Source organism: Mytilus edulis, chromosome 4 (genome assembly GCF_963676685.1).
Source record: "Mytilus edulis chromosome 4, xbMytEdul2.2, whole genome shotgun sequence".
NCBI classification, from domain to species: Eukaryota; Metazoa; Mollusca; class Bivalvia; order Mytilida; family Mytilidae; genus Mytilus; species Mytilus edulis.
Genome location: NC_092347.1, coordinates 73,635,645 through 73,654,988, shown reverse-complemented (window position 1 = coordinate 73,654,988; position 19,344 = coordinate 73,635,645). Strand labels below are relative to the sequence as shown.

The 19,344-nt window shown below is 32.6% G+C and overlaps 1 protein-coding gene across 2 annotated transcripts in view; it reads left to right on the top strand.

The window, feature by feature from the left end:
* Window positions 1-13,782, top strand: part of LOC139520463 (histidine-binding periplasmic protein-like) — a 36,261-nt gene extending 22,479 nt beyond the window's left edge. For both annotated transcript variants that reach the window (XM_071313074.1, XM_071313072.1), the window contains exons 2-9: window positions 3,154-3,223; window positions 3,794-3,849; window positions 4,066-4,115; window positions 6,232-6,324; window positions 7,539-7,706; window positions 9,402-9,520; window positions 9,954-10,155; window positions 13,513-13,782. In XM_071313074.1, coding sequence (XP_071169175.1) covers window positions 3,164-3,223; window positions 3,794-3,849; window positions 4,066-4,115; window positions 6,232-6,324; window positions 7,539-7,706; window positions 9,402-9,520; window positions 9,954-10,155; window positions 13,513-13,613 — 849 coding nt within the window. In that variant the 5' untranslated portion in view covers window positions 3,154-3,163 and the 3' untranslated portion in view covers window positions 13,614-13,782. The remainder of the gene's footprint in view (window positions 1-3,153; window positions 3,224-3,793; window positions 3,850-4,065; window positions 4,116-6,231; window positions 6,325-7,538; window positions 7,707-9,401; window positions 9,521-9,953; window positions 10,156-13,512) is intronic.
* Window positions 13,783-19,344: the final 5,562 nt, after the last annotated feature.

Sequence of the window (19,344 nt, the reverse complement as noted above, 5' to 3'; positions counted from 1 at the left end):
CAGTCTTTTCTACGATATGAAATTTTATTCAAACGAGAAAACTTTTTTTTTAAGTGTATAAAAAAAAATTGTGTCGAAGTTTTAAGAGAAAATATCGAAAACAAATAAACGCGATCTTTTTGTTTTTGTCTAGTCAAAATGTCACAAAACGCCGTTTTTTACATTTTTGTTACAAGTATGATAAGTCATATTATACAGTTTTGGAGGGAGGAAAATTTGAAATAATAATAGCACAAAAAATACTATATAACATTAAAATCTATTGTTCAGGGATTTTTTTGAACCCATTTTCGATCACATGTCGGAAGTATTAACGACACAGTCAGCGAGTACTTTTGTCTAGTCATAATGTCACACCATGCTTTTTTACTTGTTTTGACGTTACGTTCTGTAAAACTTGACATGTAGTGCCTAACGTCGAAAATTGCGGAAGCCTTTACGTGTCATGCTTATTACCTTTTTTCAATTTGATATAACGAATTATGAATTTGATATAACAATTTATCAAACTGTCAATTTGATATAACAGAGTATCAATTTGATATAACAATTTAATATCAATTAGAGATAACAAATAGTCAATTTGATGTAACAAATTGTGAATTTCTCTACCAATAGTATGATTTAATTATAATAATGAGATTGATTGAAACATTGCGTAACCCAAATTTGCGCATTTGTTTGTGTATTGATTCATTGTTTATCTGACGTCCAGCGACAAATATGTCATTGAATGTTTATTCAAAACTTTCTTAACAGGTTAAATGTTTCTGAAACCCTCTTCCTCCCCTTTTATCTATTGCATGTATTTGAGGCAGTTTGCGGGACTAGTTTGAACGTTATGTATTCAGTACATGGGACCTGGTGTCTTCAGAACGAACGATTATAATAGAAAAAGGATCAATTTATATTGCACATTTTCAAATCAGAAAGAATGGATAGTGTGTTTCTAGGGACATAGGAACATGCAAGGATAAACAAATGCTGGCATGCTTCTTTATCAATTTCGACGGGCACATACAAGGATTAATAACACATCATTAAGTTCATCCTTCCTATATATTTGTTTCAATATTTATTTTGTTTGCACACTTTTTATTAAAAACAAAGACCCATGCGCGAGATCTAGAAGAGAAAACCCATGCACAATCAGTGCAAAAGGGATCTGATATATCAAATTTTAAAAGTCCGTTCTAGCCTGGAATTTATATTCCAGAGAACGTACGTAATGGGCTCTGTGTATATCCCCTGTACAAAATTTATTTCCTCACACAATACTGTTCATAAAGTTGCAGTAGGAACTGATTTTTTCTCTTTATCTTGTCTATATAAAAAAGCAGATGTGATATGATTGCCAATGAGACAACTATCCACAAAAGACCAAAATGACAAAGACATTAACAACAATAGGTCACCGTACGGCCTTCACCAATGAGCAAAGCCATTACCGCATAGTCAGCTATAATAGATTGTTGTGCACATTCGCCTATACATTGTATTTTTATAAAAGTTGTTGTTTGCAATTTGATGATAGTATCAAGAAAAACGTAAATAGCTGAGTGACAACTATAGAATTACTTTTATTTCCATGATGAACCAAAGTAAACATATAAATATACATACAACTTTGATATTAAGCCAGCATAAATTAATGCTCGTGGTTTTAGTATTATTCAACTAGGAAAGTTTTCGCTATTAAAAATGGGCTCTCGAAAATACAGCTGAACGGATTAATCCTGCGCTAAAATGGGCTCTAATGTCTGCGCAAAAAATGTCCCCTAGTAGTTTTTAGCTAAAATTATCTGCGCCCATCTGTTTTCTTGTTCATAGTTGAGATTAAATTTCCTTTTGTTTATGAAATTGGCAAATTTGATTAAATTAATTTTATTGTGGTTAATTTTGAATTTGCTTGTAACTGTTGATTCTTTTGACATTTAATACAGGCGACGAAACAAACGATTCAACTTATAAAATCTTTATTCGGAAATTATCAAAAGCGGATAAAAGAATAAGACCTTGACAACATTTACGAGTATGATGGTCTTGTGAAACCATGATAGTCCGTCTGAAGGGGGTGATAAATGACTAAACCGTGTTAAGAGAGAGCAATATCTCTTGCACATAAAAGTCACCCTTTTAGATTTTAAAAAGAGCAGGATAAGGCTACAAGGAAGCACTCGCACCCTCAAAGTGGAAACGAATTAATCATAAATATCCTGTTACAATCAAAAGAAAGAGAAAATATCTTTGCTCCAAGGGGATACTTATTCAAATGAATATTATTTTTCCGTTTTAATTTAACTGTACTTAAAAAAAATATGTGCCGCTTTTGCATTTCGGTTCTATACGTAGCAAGTCAAGCAAACCGCTCATATAAATTATGCTGTATGATTGAGCTGTACGAAATGAAAAAAACGTACGACGTTATTTATACAATGCATGAAAAATAACGTCAAACTAACGTTACCAAAACTAACACCAACACCGTACGCGACGTCTGAACAATTTTCAGTATTTTCCTACATTTATATGACACCTGAAAATATTCGCATACGAATTTCCTACTTTGATAAAAAAAAATCAAACCGACACGTATTATGGGCTACTACTCATCATGATAAAGCACGAGTATTGCTCTTTTTGTAAGAGATAGCAGTGAATGATTCATATTGTTAAACTTTATGCAAAAGATACACCTTGACTGCACTTTTTTCATATTATATGTATCGCACATTATTCAGCTGCTTTGGTGAACTTTTCTTATTGGGCCATGCAGAACTATTGTTTTCACATCAAATGCTAAGTCTTTTTTTTTTTATTTCATAATGTTTACATTAAAGAAGCAAACTTTTATATTCCGAGTATATACAATTTAGTTCGCAATATACATTATTAGAAGTCCATTACTAGTCTATTATGTATACTGTACATGTGTTTTGTTCGTATGCTTGTCGCCATTTGGGAGTGATATGGTAATCCGTCATGATTTGCCTACAAGCAAATATGATATGAAGTATTTTTACTGCCAGTTTCCCTATAGTGTGTAGTTATGGTTCATTTCCCCCTCAAAGGCGGTCAAATAAAACAAAAAAAACGCTCTGGACTCACAAACCCATTAATCCTATTTATATCCTGAAATTTTATGTTTTACAGCTCATTAAAGATGTATCATGGGTTTTTGACTTCCACCATCATTCTGCAGTCAGTTTTCATATTTTGTAAGGTAAGTAAGATTTGTCTTTGAAGCAAAGAGAATGTTTTGCCTGAATTAAAGCATTTAATTGGTATTTACAATTCGAATTTACATTGACATCAGTCTTATAACTGCCACCGACATTTCTGCTTCTAAAACAAACGATCGAAATATGTCGTCGAAAAATAATCACATTATTTTACATCTTAATCTATAAAATTCCTTGACGACAACAATTGACTGTTATTTTACCATCAATCAATCGAAAAATTAACAAGATATAAAACATAAAGACTTTACAGTTTACAGCAAAATGCACTAAGTTTGTAGGTAAAGGTAATATCTTTAGTTAGCTTGCTTGTTAGTTGAACCGTGAAGTCATTATATGTTAGGTATATTACCAATCTATCTGTCTGTATGACTATACTACTCTGAAAGTAATAGTTTACTTAAACTTATAATGATTTCACAATTCACATAACAAATTAAGCAAACTAGCCAAAGATATACTATCTTTACACAATGTATATTGCGGTAACATGAAACGTTTGCATCCAGTTTTACTGATTTACATACTCTAGTATCTTCATATTATTTCAGAGTGAGAAGACTTGGATGTTTTCCGTTGGCGGTAACAGAAAACCAGCCAACTTTATGTAAGTTGCACGTAAATTGAAAAAGGTTGATAACATTCAGTGTTTTCAGCTGAATTCATTCTTCATTTTTTTCGAGGCGTGACTGGTAAATAAAATTAAGAGTTACATTATAATTGCTCATATTACAAATAATGATGCGGTTAAAATCTTAATTAATTTTATAACAACACTCTACTAGTTTTCGAGTAGTGAAAAGAGTCATTTTTCAAATTTCAGAGATACAGATGGATACTTAAAAGGAGCCGATGTTGATTTGATTAAATCGGGTAAATATTCGTATTTTTTGCAATGTTGATATGATTTGCATATCTACAAATTCTTCACAGTGGTTCGTTCGTTCGATTTTCTCCCCTTGGTTTTTGTTTATATAAGCATTACTTCAATTTCACTGTGAAATATTTTAATTTTTACAATGCATCATATAACCAGATATAAATATAAATAGATAGCGAGCACGTGCAATTGGATTTTTTGTTCTAGGTCTGTTTGATATAGTTTATAGTTTATATTATAGTTAAAACAAATATGTTAATCATCGTTTTATGTTTGCCCTCTTTTCACTTTCTATGTAGACACTTTTCCTTTTAATACTAGTAGGTAAATACGCATAGTGCATGCGTGCCTCATCTGTAACTAGGTGTTTAATAAATTGTAGGTCACATGACAACAGATTCATAAATACATCAGCGGAGTTTAACTTTCAAGATTATTTTGCCCAAAATGTTTTCATAACGAAAAGTTCCAAACGGAAAGTTCTTACCCAAATCTGGTTTTATAGCTAGCTAAACCTCTCACTTGTATGAGCGCCGCTTTAAATTCCATTGTTTTGACAACAATGTGTGAGCAAAACAAACAGACATGACAGACTAAGATGTAAAATATAGGGGTACAGCAGTCAACGTTGTGTTGTAATCTTAAAAACAAACAAATATATGACAAAGAAACACAAAAGACATATAGACAAATCACATCAGAAAAAATGAAAGACAAGAATACAAAAATGTTTACCATAGAATAATAAATCATTGAAGGGATGTATAAACAGACATATATACAGACCCATGTCAAATGGATATCACCAAATAAATTAAGACAACAGTAGTCAAATACTTGTAAAGTCAAATGCCAAATAAAGGCATACTAGGTCAGGAAAATATGCATTTTACCTCGAAAAAAATACGGTTTTCAATATAAAAATAAAAATTATTTGGGACTGAGAGGGTTGAGACGATAAACAATATCAGTACCCACAATCTATACTTCCAGACCATCATGTATTATTTGTGAAATATCATTTCCAAACTTCGCTTTTTGTCGAGCCTTCGACTTTAGTTGAAAAAGCGAGACTAAGCGATCCTACATTCGTCGTCGTCGGTGTCGTCGGCGGCGGCGTCCACAAATATTCACTCTGTGGTTAAAGTTTTTTAATTTTTTTTAATAACTTTTTTAAACTATACTATACTTGATTTCTACCAAACTTGGACAGAAGCTTGTTTATGATCATAAGATAGTATCCAGAAGTAAATTTTGTAAAAATAAAATTCCATTTTTTCCGTATTTTACATATAAATGGACTATTTTAATAACTTTCTTAAACTATCCTTGGTTTGTACCATACTTAGACAGAAGCTTGTTTATGAACATAAGATAGTATCCAGAAGTAAATTTTGTAAAAATGAAATTCCCTTTTTTCTGTATTTTACTTATAAATGGACTTACTGGTAGTTTTTCTGCTGGGAAACATTACATTCACTCTGTGGTTAAGGTTTTTAGAATTTTAATAACTTTCTTAAACTATCCTGGGTTTATTCCAAACTTGGACAGAAGCTTGTTTATAATCATAAAATAGTATCCAGTAGTAAATTTTGTAAAAAAACTAAATCCATTTTTTCCGTATTTTACTTTTAAATGGACTTAGATTTTCTGCCAGGCAACAACACTTTCACTCTTTGGTTAAAGTTTTTAAAACTTTAATAACTTTCTTAAACTATCCTGGGTTTATACCAAACTTAAACAGAAGCTTGTTTATGATCATAAGATAGTATCCAGAAGTAAAATTTGTAAAAAAATAAATCCATTTTTTCCGTATCTTTACTTTTAAATGGACTTAGATTTTCTGTCAGGAAACAACACTTTCACTCTTTGGTTAAAGTTTTTAAATTTTAATAACTTTCTGATACTATTTTGGATTTGTACCAAACTTGGACAGAAGCGTGTTGAGTATGATCAAAAGCTAGTATCTAGATGAATATTTTTATTGATTTTTTTCCTCATTTTTGTTGAGTATGTGATTAACAGCAAAAGTAGGCGAGACACTGGGTTCCGCGGAACCTTTACGAATTTTATTGATACTTGAAACAAAATAATGAATTTATTTTTCAGTATGTGAAATCGCAAACAAAAGGTGTGAGATAACTGTTCAACCATTTGAAGAATGCGTTAGAACAGTGCGTGATAGAATATACCCAGGCATAGGTAAGAATAGGTTTAGTACTGTTGAAAAAAAAACACCCCACTAGATGGATAAAAAAGTTAATGTAAGTAAGATACACCCGTTGTCAATACTGAAGGTGCATACCGAGGATCGTACACTTTCAAACCTTTTTGTATTGCGAAGTCGCTTAATGTTTTTCTTTGTCCGAAAATTTTGTGTTAATTTACGCCCGATACTACGTGAAATGCTGTGCCGTTTGTACAAATTTGAATAGTTCGGACTTCTTCCTCATAGCTTTAAAGCTTGTGCAAGTAGTATTTTAGCGCTTCATTTTTTTGAGAAAATCACAACGAGAACGTTATAATCTTCATCTTTTTAATTAGCTGCGGACTGTAGAAAATTTTGGATTCGAGCATTATTGAAAGGATCGACATTGATTGTCAGAATGCGCATCTGTTGCAGAAAAATGGCACCGTTAATGTTATTATATGATATATCGTAGATAACAGGTATGTCATATTTGTTTTGGTTCATTGTTTTGTACATATATCAGGCCGTAGTTTTCTCGTTTGAATCCTTTAATTTGCATTTCTCCTTTCGGGGCCTTTTAAAGAGGACTATGTGATAAGGATTGTTTTTACTCATTATTATAGACCGTATGACTTCTGTGTCTTTTAGTCTCTTGTGGAGAACGTTGCCTTATTGGCAATCATCTTGTTGTGTTTAAATGACTAGTACCTCTTTTCCAATAAAGAACGGGAAGTTGACATAGGAAAACTGAAATCTTCGGATTCGTCCTTTTTTCCTCTTCACCTTCCACATTGTCGTTCCATGGCGATGTACAAAAAATATTACAGGTTGAGATATAAGAAAAAAAAAGCATGTGTCAGAATAAAACTAGTATTATACGCATAACAAAAATATGGAGTAGACGTCAAGAATACAGGAACCAGAAAAGACACAAAAATATGGACTCTTATTCGTGCGGTGTCGCAGAGTATAGGTCAATAATCGCCACAAAACATATACTGGATACGCATACATTTTGTTTTTAGTTGATTAAAGAACGCGTTTGTCCAGTCCAATCGTTGTGTCTCGGGCTTTTTTGTTTTACTTCAACGACTTGATCGACCTTAATTTCTACTGTTATGGTTATGCGTCTATACCCTTTAATACTTTAATAGTACAGGTGTTATGGGGAAATTTTATGATGCTTGAGAAGGTTATGTGTTTTTTTTACCCTTTAATATTACAGGTATTATGAGTAAATGGTATGATGCTTGTGTTGGTTATGTGTCCATCCCCGAGAGATTGAACTCAATGGCATTCACAGATGCCTATGCGAATGCCGTTGCTACTTTTACTGTTTTAAAAGGAAATCCTCATAATTTTAATCCTGACAATGTTTCAGAGAGTGTTATCAGTAAGTTAAATTAACATGTTAAGTATATGATGCGGAATCAAGGTCATAATTATTGGTTTTAGTATATGCTTGGTATGCTTGATTCATTTAAACATATAGGCTAAATTACATTTCAGCATATGGTAAATTCATTTAAGCATATGGTTAATTCATTTTATGCATATGGTAAATTTATTTTAGCATACCCATAATTCAATTAAGCATATGCTGAACTAACAGCATGTACATAAATATTGGCGCGGAATCAAGGTCATAATATTTGAATTTAGCATATGCTATAATTAATGTAGTATATATGCTAAAATTCATTATAACAGCCTTGATTCCGCGACATATACGTATGACATTAATTAAAAAGACTTAAAAAATCATTTACCCACGGTTCGGTTTTTGAATGTGCTTTCTGTGTCATACTTTTATTTAAAGAGATCGTAGAACAAAAATCCACTATAAACAATATTTTTCATAAAGCTTCAGACCTGAAAGGCCGTAAAATTCAAATTAGGAGGAATTGATTTATATCATGCAAACACACTTACAATACACATTTACTTTCCCTATACGTTGAATCGGATTTGACGTCCAATTTATGACCTGTCGTGCTTTGTATATATATATATATCCTGCATAGACAATCGCCCCTCCAAGTTTGGCAATGGTTTTCATGCTGGTTGGGAAATGTCTAGATCATCATATTTCAACACACCAGATGATCTATGAAGTCTTGTGCAAGTTTTTATCTTGACTTACATCTAGAAATTGACAATGAGGGTCGGTTGAAAACAAGACTTTACGACAAAAGAGATGATTTCAGTTTTCCAATTGTGAACTTTCCATTTCTACGTAGCAACATTCCAGCAGCACCTGCATACGGGGTATATATCTCCCAATTGATACGATATTCCCGTGCTTGCATTTCCTATCATGATTTTCTTGATAGAGGGTTGCTGCTCACGAGGAAGCTATTAAACCAAGAGTTCCAAATGGTGAATTTGAAATCATCCCTTCGTAAATTTACGGACGCCATCACGATTTGGTTGACCATTATTGAATAACCGTTTCACAAATGATATCGGATATGTTCCTTACGTCGTAACTACAATCCCCTTGCCTTTCATGAATGTGGCCTACCGAATTAGACTATTTACCGGATTTGTTATCACATAAGCAACACGACGGGTGCCACATGGGGAGCAGGATCTGCTTACCTTTCCGGAGCACCTGAGATCACCCCTAGTTTTTGGTGGGGTTCGTGTTGCTTATTCTTTATTTTTCTATGTTTTGTCATGTGTACTATTGTTTGTCTGTTTGTCTTTTTCATTTTTAGCAATAGCGTTGTCAATTTATTTTCGATTTATGAGTTTGATTGTCCCTTTGGTATCTTTCGGTCCCTCTTTTTTTACTACGCTTTTACAGAAATAAAAAAAAATGAGAATAAAGGGAAATCTATAATCAATTGGAAACGGTACAACTTCTGCCACAAATCACTGAACAGCCGTTTTTTTCTCCTTAAAATAATAGGAATATTTCTTTTTTAATGAACGGGGTTACCAGACACACTTTGGACTAGACAAAATGATTAAGCAGGGTGTCGGAATACTCAGGGTTTTTTTCTGCAAGGATAGCCTTATTTTGGGACCATGAAAATGTATGTCTTGAATGACTGATTACGTTTATTTTTATCTTAACTTTCAGCTACTTTAAATGGATTATTTACTAGTAGTCCCTGTTTAAAGCGGTTGAACAAAGTCCCCAAAGGAATAATAGTAGCTGCTGATTTGAACAAAGTTAAAGACTTACTAAATAATGGATCGGTAAAGATATTTGTACATTTTATATAAGAAAAAAATACCTCTTTAAATTTTCACATAAGACAGACAACTCATGGAATTATTTGCCATTACCTGTCGTCATTTGTTTGGCTAAGGAAGATTGTTTACAATTCATTTGTATTCTTTCAAACCAACATACATACAAGTTATATGTATTGTAATTTCTAAAAAAAATATATACAAAGGTACGATTCACAATTTCAGTAAAAAGTTTAAAAAAAAATAATACCCAACTCCTAAGAAAATTTCAAAACGGAAAGTCCATTATCAAAAGAAAACAACTAAAAGTTCAAACACATCCAACTGTCGTATTCCTGACTTGGTACAGGTATTTTCTTATGTAGAAAAATGGTGGATTAAATCTGGTTTTATAGCTAGCTGAACCTCTCACATGATTCACACACTCTAATTCTAGGCTGACGCTTTATTTTCTCCCCGAACCTTAATACCTGGATATGATGTATTGCCTGCCCGTTATGACTGCACTACGAGTGGACTTGGAATGATGGTTCGTAAGGATAATGAACTTCCTGGTTGGTGGAATCCAGCATTTCAATCATTCTACAAATCCGGAAACTATACAGTGTGGTGTAAAAGTATAAACCAAAAATATGGAGGTACAATTTATTTTGCTGATTCTTTCATAGATTTTTGCATGAGCATTAAGTATGATACTTACGAAGGTTATTACACATATATATAACGATAGTTTCATAGGTTATTGCAGGAATATTGTTATGCTTACAGAGTATTAACGTAATATAAATCACACAAGCGATGGAAAGAAATTGTTTTCTGAAAGTCAAATATTACATTGATATAAAGACAATAGCAAAACAAGAACAACTTATTATCATCATAAACATACATGTAAATTCAAAGGAAAAGAGTAAAACATTAATAAAAGAAAAATTGCACTATTTCTTTTATTTTGATTAAGGAGGTACAAGCTTACAGAAATTTTACATGCAACAGTTGTTTACCGATGTTCAAACAACAAAATGTTACATGGAACAATAATTTACCAATGTTCAAATCTCATAACGTTACATGGAATAATAATCTACCAATGTTCAAATCTCATAACGTTACATGGAACAATAATTTACCAATGTTCAAATCTCATAACGTTACATGCAACAATAATCTACCAATGTTCAAATCTCATAACGTTACATGGAATAATAATCTACCAATGTTCAAATCTCATAACGTTACATGGAACAATAATCTACCAATGTTCAAATCTCATAACGTTACATGGAACAATAATTTACCAATGTTCAAATCTCATAACGTTACATGGAACAATAATCTACCAATGTTCAAATCTCATAACGTTACATGGAACAATAATTTACCAATGTTTAAATCTCATAACGTTACATGGAACAATAATTTACCAATGTTCAAATCTCATAACGTTACATGGAACAATAATCTACCAATGTTCAAATCTCATAACGTTACATGGAACAATAATCTACCAATGTTCAAATCTCATAACGTTACATGGAACAATAATTTACCAATGTTCAAATCTCATAACGTTACATGGAACAATAATTTACCAATGTTCAAATCTCATAACGTTACATGGAATAATAATTTACCAATGTTCAAATCTCATAACGTTACATGGAATAATAATCTACCAATGTTCAAATCTCATAACGTTACATGGAACAATAATTTACCAATGTTCAAATCTCATAACGTTACATGGAACAATAATTTACCAATGTTCAAATCTCATAATTTTACATGCAACAATAATCTACCAATGTTCAAATCTCATAACGTTACATGGAATAATAATTTACCAATATTCAAATCTCATAACGTTACATGGAATAATAATCTACCAATGTTCAAATCTCATAACGTTACATGGAATAATAATTTACCAATGTTCAAATCTCATAATGTTACATGGAACAATAATTTACCAATATTTAAATCTCATAATGTTACATGGAACAATAATTTACCAATGTTCAAATCTTATAACGTTACATGGAACAATAATCTACCAATATTTAAATCTCATAATTTTACATGCAACAATAATCTACCAATGTTCAAATCTCATAACGTTACATGGAATAATAATTTACCAATGTTCAAATCTCATAACGTTACATGGAACAATAATTTACCAATATTCAAATCTCATAATGTTACATGCAACAATAATCTACCAATGTTCAAATCTTATAACGTTACATGGAACAATAATCTACCAATGTTCAAATCTCATAACGTTACATGCAACAATAATTTACCAATGTTCAAATCTTATAACGTTACATGGAACAATAATCTACCAATATTTAAATCTCATAATTTTACATGCAACAATAATCTACCAATGTTCAAATCTCATAACGTTACATGGAACAATAATTTACCAATGTTCAAATCTCATAACGTTACATGGAACAATAATTTACCAATGTTCAAATCTCATAATTTTACATGCAACAATAATCTACCAATGTTCAAATCTCATAACGTTACATGGAATAATAATTTACCAATATTCAAATCTCATAACGTTACATGGAATAATAATCTACCAATGTTCAAATCTCATAACGTTACATGGAATAATAATTTACCAATGTTCAAATCTCATAATGTTACATGGAACAATAATTTACCAATATTTAAATCTCATAATGTTACATGGAACAATAATTTACCAATGTTCAAATCTTATAACGTTACATGGAACAATAATCTACCAATATTTAAATCTCATAATTTTACATGCAACAATAATCTACCAATGTTCAAATCTCATAACGTTACATGGAACAATAATTTACCACCAATGTTCAAATCTTATAACGTTACATGGAATAATAATTTACCAATGTTTAAATCTCATAACGTTACATGGAACAATAATTTACCAATGTTCAAATCTCATTACGTTACATGGAATAATAATTTACCAATGTTTAAATCTCATAACGTTACATGGAACAATAATCTACCAATATTTAAATCTCATAATTTTACATGCAACAATAATCTACCAATGTTCAAATCTCATAACGTTACATGGAACAATAATTTACCACCAATGTTCAAATCTTATAACGTTACATGGAATAATAATTTACCAATGTTTAAATCTCATAACTTTACATGGAACAATAATTTACCTATGTTCAAATCTCATAACGTTACATGGAACAATTCCTTTATATTGACATCGATGTGTGAACAAAATAAACAAACATAATAGGTAAAAATGTCAAAAATTGAGGTACATCTGTCAACATTGTGTTATGATCTTAATCACTATAAAAACAAACTAATATGTAACAAAGAAACACAAGAAGGCAAATCACATAAGCAAAAATGAAAATCAAGAATGCAAATATTTACCATAGCACAATAACACAATGACGGGATGTATAAGAAACAAAAAAAAACATAAAAAGGCAACAGTATTTTATCGCATAACGTTACATGAAACAGTAGTTTACAAATGTTCAAATCTTATAGATACCAAGAAGATACAAATCGAGGTAAAACTTTAACTGAGATAACTATTTACACCACTGGGTCGATGCCACTGCTGGTGGACGTTTCGTCCCCGAGAGTATCACCAGCCTAGTATTCAGCACTTCGGTGTTGACATGAATATCAAATGGTCATTTTTCAAAATTACTATTTGCAAAAGTATGATTTATTCGAAATACTAAGGAAATTCTTATCCCAGGCATAGACAACCTTTGTCGTATTTGGTACAACTTTTTGGAATTTTGGGTCATCAATGCTCTTCAACTTTGAACTTGTTTGTCTTTCTAACTATTTTGATCTGAGAGTCACTGATGAGTCTTATGTAGACGAAACGCACGTCCGTCGTATTCAATTAAAAGCCTGGTATCTAACTGATTTCAATATACTGATCATATAAATTGTTTTATTTATTATCAGTACATCTTTATTTTACTTAGGAATCCGTATCGATGATAGCTACTGTTTACCACCACCTGCTGTTAAACCGACTGCTTCTGGATCTGGAACACAGCCTGGCCAAATTGTCGGACGGAGATAAATAATTCTGACAGATAGTAACATTATGAAGTCGTAAAAAATAAGACTGATACAGTATTATTTCAAGTATGTTTGGGACAAGCTTGACTAAGCAGTTGCTGCAAATAATATTTTAGGAACAATTGAATATTTTTACGTTATTTGATTGTTAATAAAAGTTCATCATATCATTATGCATTATGCCTGCTTTTGCCAAGAACATTAAAAGTGGTATTTGATAAGTGCTTTTGTATTTGAACTGTGTACATTTTTTTCTAGCTATTACATAAAATTGTGGTATTGTACTCCATATGACATTGCTGTATGAAATATATTCAGAAATACAGTCACTGATATAAGAGTACTGTTGAGAACCATCATTTGATAGCAGCCGGCTTAGCACTTCTATGAGGCATTTGACCCAAAAGTAGCTTTTTAATCTCTTTTCCACATTGGCTTTAATAGTAAAGTTAAGGCTTCTATTATACATGGAAACATTTTTGTAATCCTATTTTTGACATTAACCTATTATGTCTGTTTGTTTTGTTCACTCATCGTTGTCAATATAATGGATTTTATGCGACTGTTATAAAAATGAGAGGTTTAGCTAGCTATAAAACCAGGTTTAATCCTCCATTGTTTACGTTAGAAAATGCCTGTACCAAGTCAGGATTATGACAGTTGTTTTTTCAATTCGTTTGATGTGTTTGAGCTTTTGATTTTTTCCATTTGATTGGAGACTTTCCGTTTTGAATTTTCCTCGGAGTTCAGTATTTTTACGATTTTACTTTTTCCTCCACCCATATAAACGGACTGCCATGATAAAGCCCAAAAGTGGCGTTGAATAACCAACAATAAATCAATCAACCCATTTCATTGATCCAGTGGTGGTAAAAACTCATCAACGGTAATAGGCTAAAAAATTGGATACCCAAGATCCGAAAATCAACCATTTTAAATTTAGAACTGACTTTCTAATCTTTTGGCTTTTAAGAAATAGGAAGTAATCAAATGAAAAATAACGCTATGCGTCTGAAGAGCAGTTCTGGATAAACCTTCATCAGTAACACCCATACTAAAAATTAAAACCACGGATGTATATTATTATATAAACACAGTAAGAGATATATGACCAAAAAGGCACCAGGGGAATCAACCAAATATATCTATTTTTAGGTCAACTTTGCCTAAGGGAGTTGGAACCTTATTTTTAAAAATAAGTTATCAATTTCTTAACGGAGAATTGTAAAGGTACTATTAAAATCAGCAGCCAAAAAAGAGCAGACAAAACCATGGCTAAATTAAAGCTAGACGAAATGTATGCTCAAAGAAACGCTCACGACACAATGCATATCAAGTTAGGAAAATGACTTTTGTTTTCAATGGGTTCCATTTGTGATAAAGTCTCTTGAATTTCCCTTTGGTATATTTCGTATCTCTTTCATATATAATAATGTTAGTTTTTATGAACTTTCCCCATTTGAATTTACTTTAAGAGTTCGGTATTGTTGCTGTATCTTTTTGACTATGTTTGTTCAGAGGTATGCCTCCTTTAAAGCATCTGACCGCACCTTAGTATTACAAAAAACAAAACCGTGAATGTACAAGAAAACTTCCCACCAAAAACCAGGACTAAACATGACAGACCCGGGCATATTAACTGTCCCTGGTCCACTTTTGTCACATATCTCGTTGCTGGTGACATGTGCAATGAAGAAGAAAAGTGATATTTTATAATGTCATAATTAAGTAAAAGAAGACGTAGTTTTTTGCCTATAACAACTGGAACAGATCTCAATATAAAGGGGTTGTATAGTTGTTGCAGTACAAACATTGGCAGCTCACATACATTGGCAGCTCATAATAGGAAAATTGAGTGATCTCTTTTTTTTTGTAAAGTTTGATTCTCAGCCGATCCTCATTGTTATTTTTAAGACACGAAGAACCTTACCTGTTTTATGGTATCCTTTTCTTTATAAAGTTAAATTAGATACAAAAGAATTATCTATCAGCAGTTACCGGGTTAGAGGGGGAGCATAGTTAGTTACAATTAGAAACGATCGACTATCTTTAAAATAAAAAAAAAACATCCATGTAGACTAAGCGAAACCTAATGTATTGGAAAATAAAACAATTAAGTACTATTTTAATTAATTCGTGATTGTGTTAAGGTAGACAGCTTCAATAGTTTTGTTGTGTGTTATTATATAAACAGTCGATCCTTTTGTAAAAAAAAGAATAGATATTGGTAAGTCACGAGTTGCAGGTGCTTGAAGAAACTAGCTGAGTTTTATTTGTCACTCAACACTAATGTCCATTTATCATCCAAGGTCTCTTTTCAATATATATAATTTGGTATAACTGTACAATTCAAACAAATTGCATTAAAAACTGACGAGTAATACCGCAGTCCCACTAGGCCACGATCGCACTACGATCTGTGAAAAAAATGATTTTTTTGACGATCGTAGTGCGATCGTGCAGATCGCAGTAAGGTCGTAGTACGGTCGTGGTGAGGTCTTCTAGATCGTGATGAGCGGGGTCAACTTTGAACATGTTCAAAACAATCGTGGTGCGGTCGTGGCGAAATCAGGTCGTAGTAGAAGCGTAGTGAGAGCGCAGTAAGGTCGTGATAAGATCGCAAAGGTCGCTGTACTATTGTAGCGAGAGAGTAGCGAAAGCGTGATTTTATTCGGAGAGATTTCGCTACGATCTCACAGCGACGTTACTACGACCTCACTACGACCATCACGTTCTCACCGCGACCCATCTTCAACTACGACTATACCACGTTTACACCACGCTGTTCAAGACCATAGTACGATTCTATGGTAGTAGTATGGTCGTGGTAAGAGCGTGCTATAATCGCAGTAGAAGCTTGGTAAGATCGTGTTGCAGTCTGATAATTCGTGGTATTTTCGTAGTGAGGACGTGATGAGCGTGGAAAAATCGTGATAATCGTAGTGAGGTTGCAGAATAAACGTGGTATAATCGTGGCGTGATCGTTGCAGAAGCGTAATTTACATTTTCATGCCGCTCATATCGCGGCTTCACCACGATCTGAATTTATTTTAGATTGCGTTGAGCGTGGTGCGATCGTGGTCTAGTGGGACTGGGGCTTAACGGAAGTTAAATCGGCAAAAAAATCCCCCATGAATAGACAACCTTAGCTATATCTGTATTGGACAAAACCTTTCGGGATTTTTGGGTCCTTAATCCACTTCAACTTGGCTTTTAGATTTGTCTTACTTGAGAGCCACAGTAGAATATCACTGTTCAAACGTCAAACATCCGGCTTACAAAATGACAAGCAGGGCCGTAACTAGCCCCTTTTAATACTGAGGCAAAATATATTCAGCGAGCGTAGCGAAGCGAAAAAATTTTGGCGAGGGGTCTGGGGGAAGCTCTGAGAAAAATAACGCAAAATCGTGCATTCTGAGCGTTTCCCGGACTCATTCTTACATCGAAACGCAAATTATTTTTAGCTATTTTTTTCGACAATATTCTGTTCTCAAAGCAAAAACATAGATTCATTGTTATTTAAGACTTTAAAGTTTTAGGGAAATTCAAAACATTAAAAGACCGATATGTAGGATAAAGCAAAAATTGTAATTCTCATAATCATTAATACCGGATCTGTCTGTCTGTTCTTGTCTTGTATTGTGCTGACTTGAGATTTTTTATGACTAGATTTAAATATAGTGACAGTCATTAGTGCAGTAATATACGTTAACTACTAGTATTGCTCAAATCGACACTAGGAACCATATTGACCTTGTTTTACGGTATTTATTATTCTTTCATTATTGAAGACCCTCCAGCAACTATCAAGATGAAGAACAGGAATAAAAACTTAGACCGTTGTTGATCATTTGTATTTTTTTCTATACATTGACATTGTGTGCGATTAGCTCCCTAGCACGTGTACTTCATATTCATTTATTTTCTGTTAAAGGGTCTGAACACGACTTAATGCAAATTTAACCCTTGAATGTAAAAGGTCATATGGCAATACATTGATGTTTTTTTCAACAAATGATTTGATACCGGGAAATTGGTGGTCTTACTTTAATTTAAACCATGTCAGCTATCTAGTTCTATCCACAGGCGCTTGGGTATATGATAGTTATTTTTTTATTTTTTTTTTGTTGATTAAGATATTCAATTTTCTATATTTATAATACATATCTATCACTTTAGTGCATATCTCACCTACAGAAAATACCTAATTTTACAATCCATACTAAGAAAAATTGGGTGTGGTTTTATATACAAGAAAGGCAGTTTCGTATTCTTTGATATCAAGTTCAATTCTCCATGCAGAAACGACCACTTTTTTCTGTGTCCAGTAGCATCGCATATTCTTAAAATATTTTCTCGCATAATGCCTGGACATCGGTGGACATGCAACATTACACAGTGTGACACGTTTACAAATGAAAATCAACACTCAGACTAGTCATTAAGTAGGACAATAAATGTACAAAAGATAAACCCGGGACACAGAAAGTACAAACAATAGACCATCAACTCTGAAAACCAAAAGTAAAATAAAAACATGGATTACGAAAAATATGCAGGGGCGACATCAGAGAGTGACGAGAACTTGCTTCTTGCAAGAAACTTTCAGAGAAAACAATTTGATATGAAGACTATTTTTTGTTGGATTTTTTTTTTTTTTTTTTTTTTGAAATTTAAAACATGAGGCATTTGCCTCATTTGCCTCAATGTAGTTACGGCCCTGACAAGCACTGTATATATATGATAAGGGGTTTTCCAGATATATTTATGATGATTTCTATGATATCCGCTCGATATTTTTTTACAGATGGAAGACTGAAAACTATATAAAGGATCTTAAAAAATGGGATGATTTTAAATTTCCCATTTTCATCATCCCACTTCATCTCCCCAATTGTATAGCGTTTTCATATCACAAATAGTGATATGTTACGCTCGTTTATGTCTAGAATATACAGACTACTAGTACATTAACAGAGGATTGCCCCTTACACAAAAACTGTTCAAACAGAGATATCAGAAGAAGAACGACTGAAATCAACACAACATAAGTTTTAAGGTCGTAATCACGTTGTTTGACCAAAACCATGTGCATGTCTCTTAATTTCGGAGGTGAAAACATTTTGACGGTCTTCGATCTTAAGATGCCAGAAAAGACGTCAGAAATTTTACACGTGTATCCTTATCCCGATTGTGACATTTTAACTGAATGTGTATTACTAGTACATAGCTATTAAATGATACATGAGATTTTTCGAAATTGAAGCGATTCCCTTAGTTTTTGTTTAATATCTCGATTTGCTTTGAACTACGGTAAACGCGTGTAGCCTTAATTTACTTTTTACCCGACTTCGCGAATATATTTTGTTTTTACGATTTTTATACTAATAGATATTTGTAAACGTGGTGTGCTTTATGGGATTTACATTCACTGGGAATGACCAATAGTTATCAGAGGTACCAGGATTATAATTTAGTACGCCAGACGCGCGTTTCGTCTACATAAGACTCATGTGTGACGCTCATATCAAAATAGTTAGAACAGAAAGCCAAACAAATACGAAGTTGATGCGCATTGAGGATCCAAAATTCGTAAAAGTTGTGCCAGATATGGCTAAGGTATAAGTTTGCATGTGTATTTCAAATGAACAGATTAAGTTTGCCCATAGATAAAATTGGCTTATTTATTCGCGACAATATACATTTGTGTGATGCTGCTTCTACGCTTACAT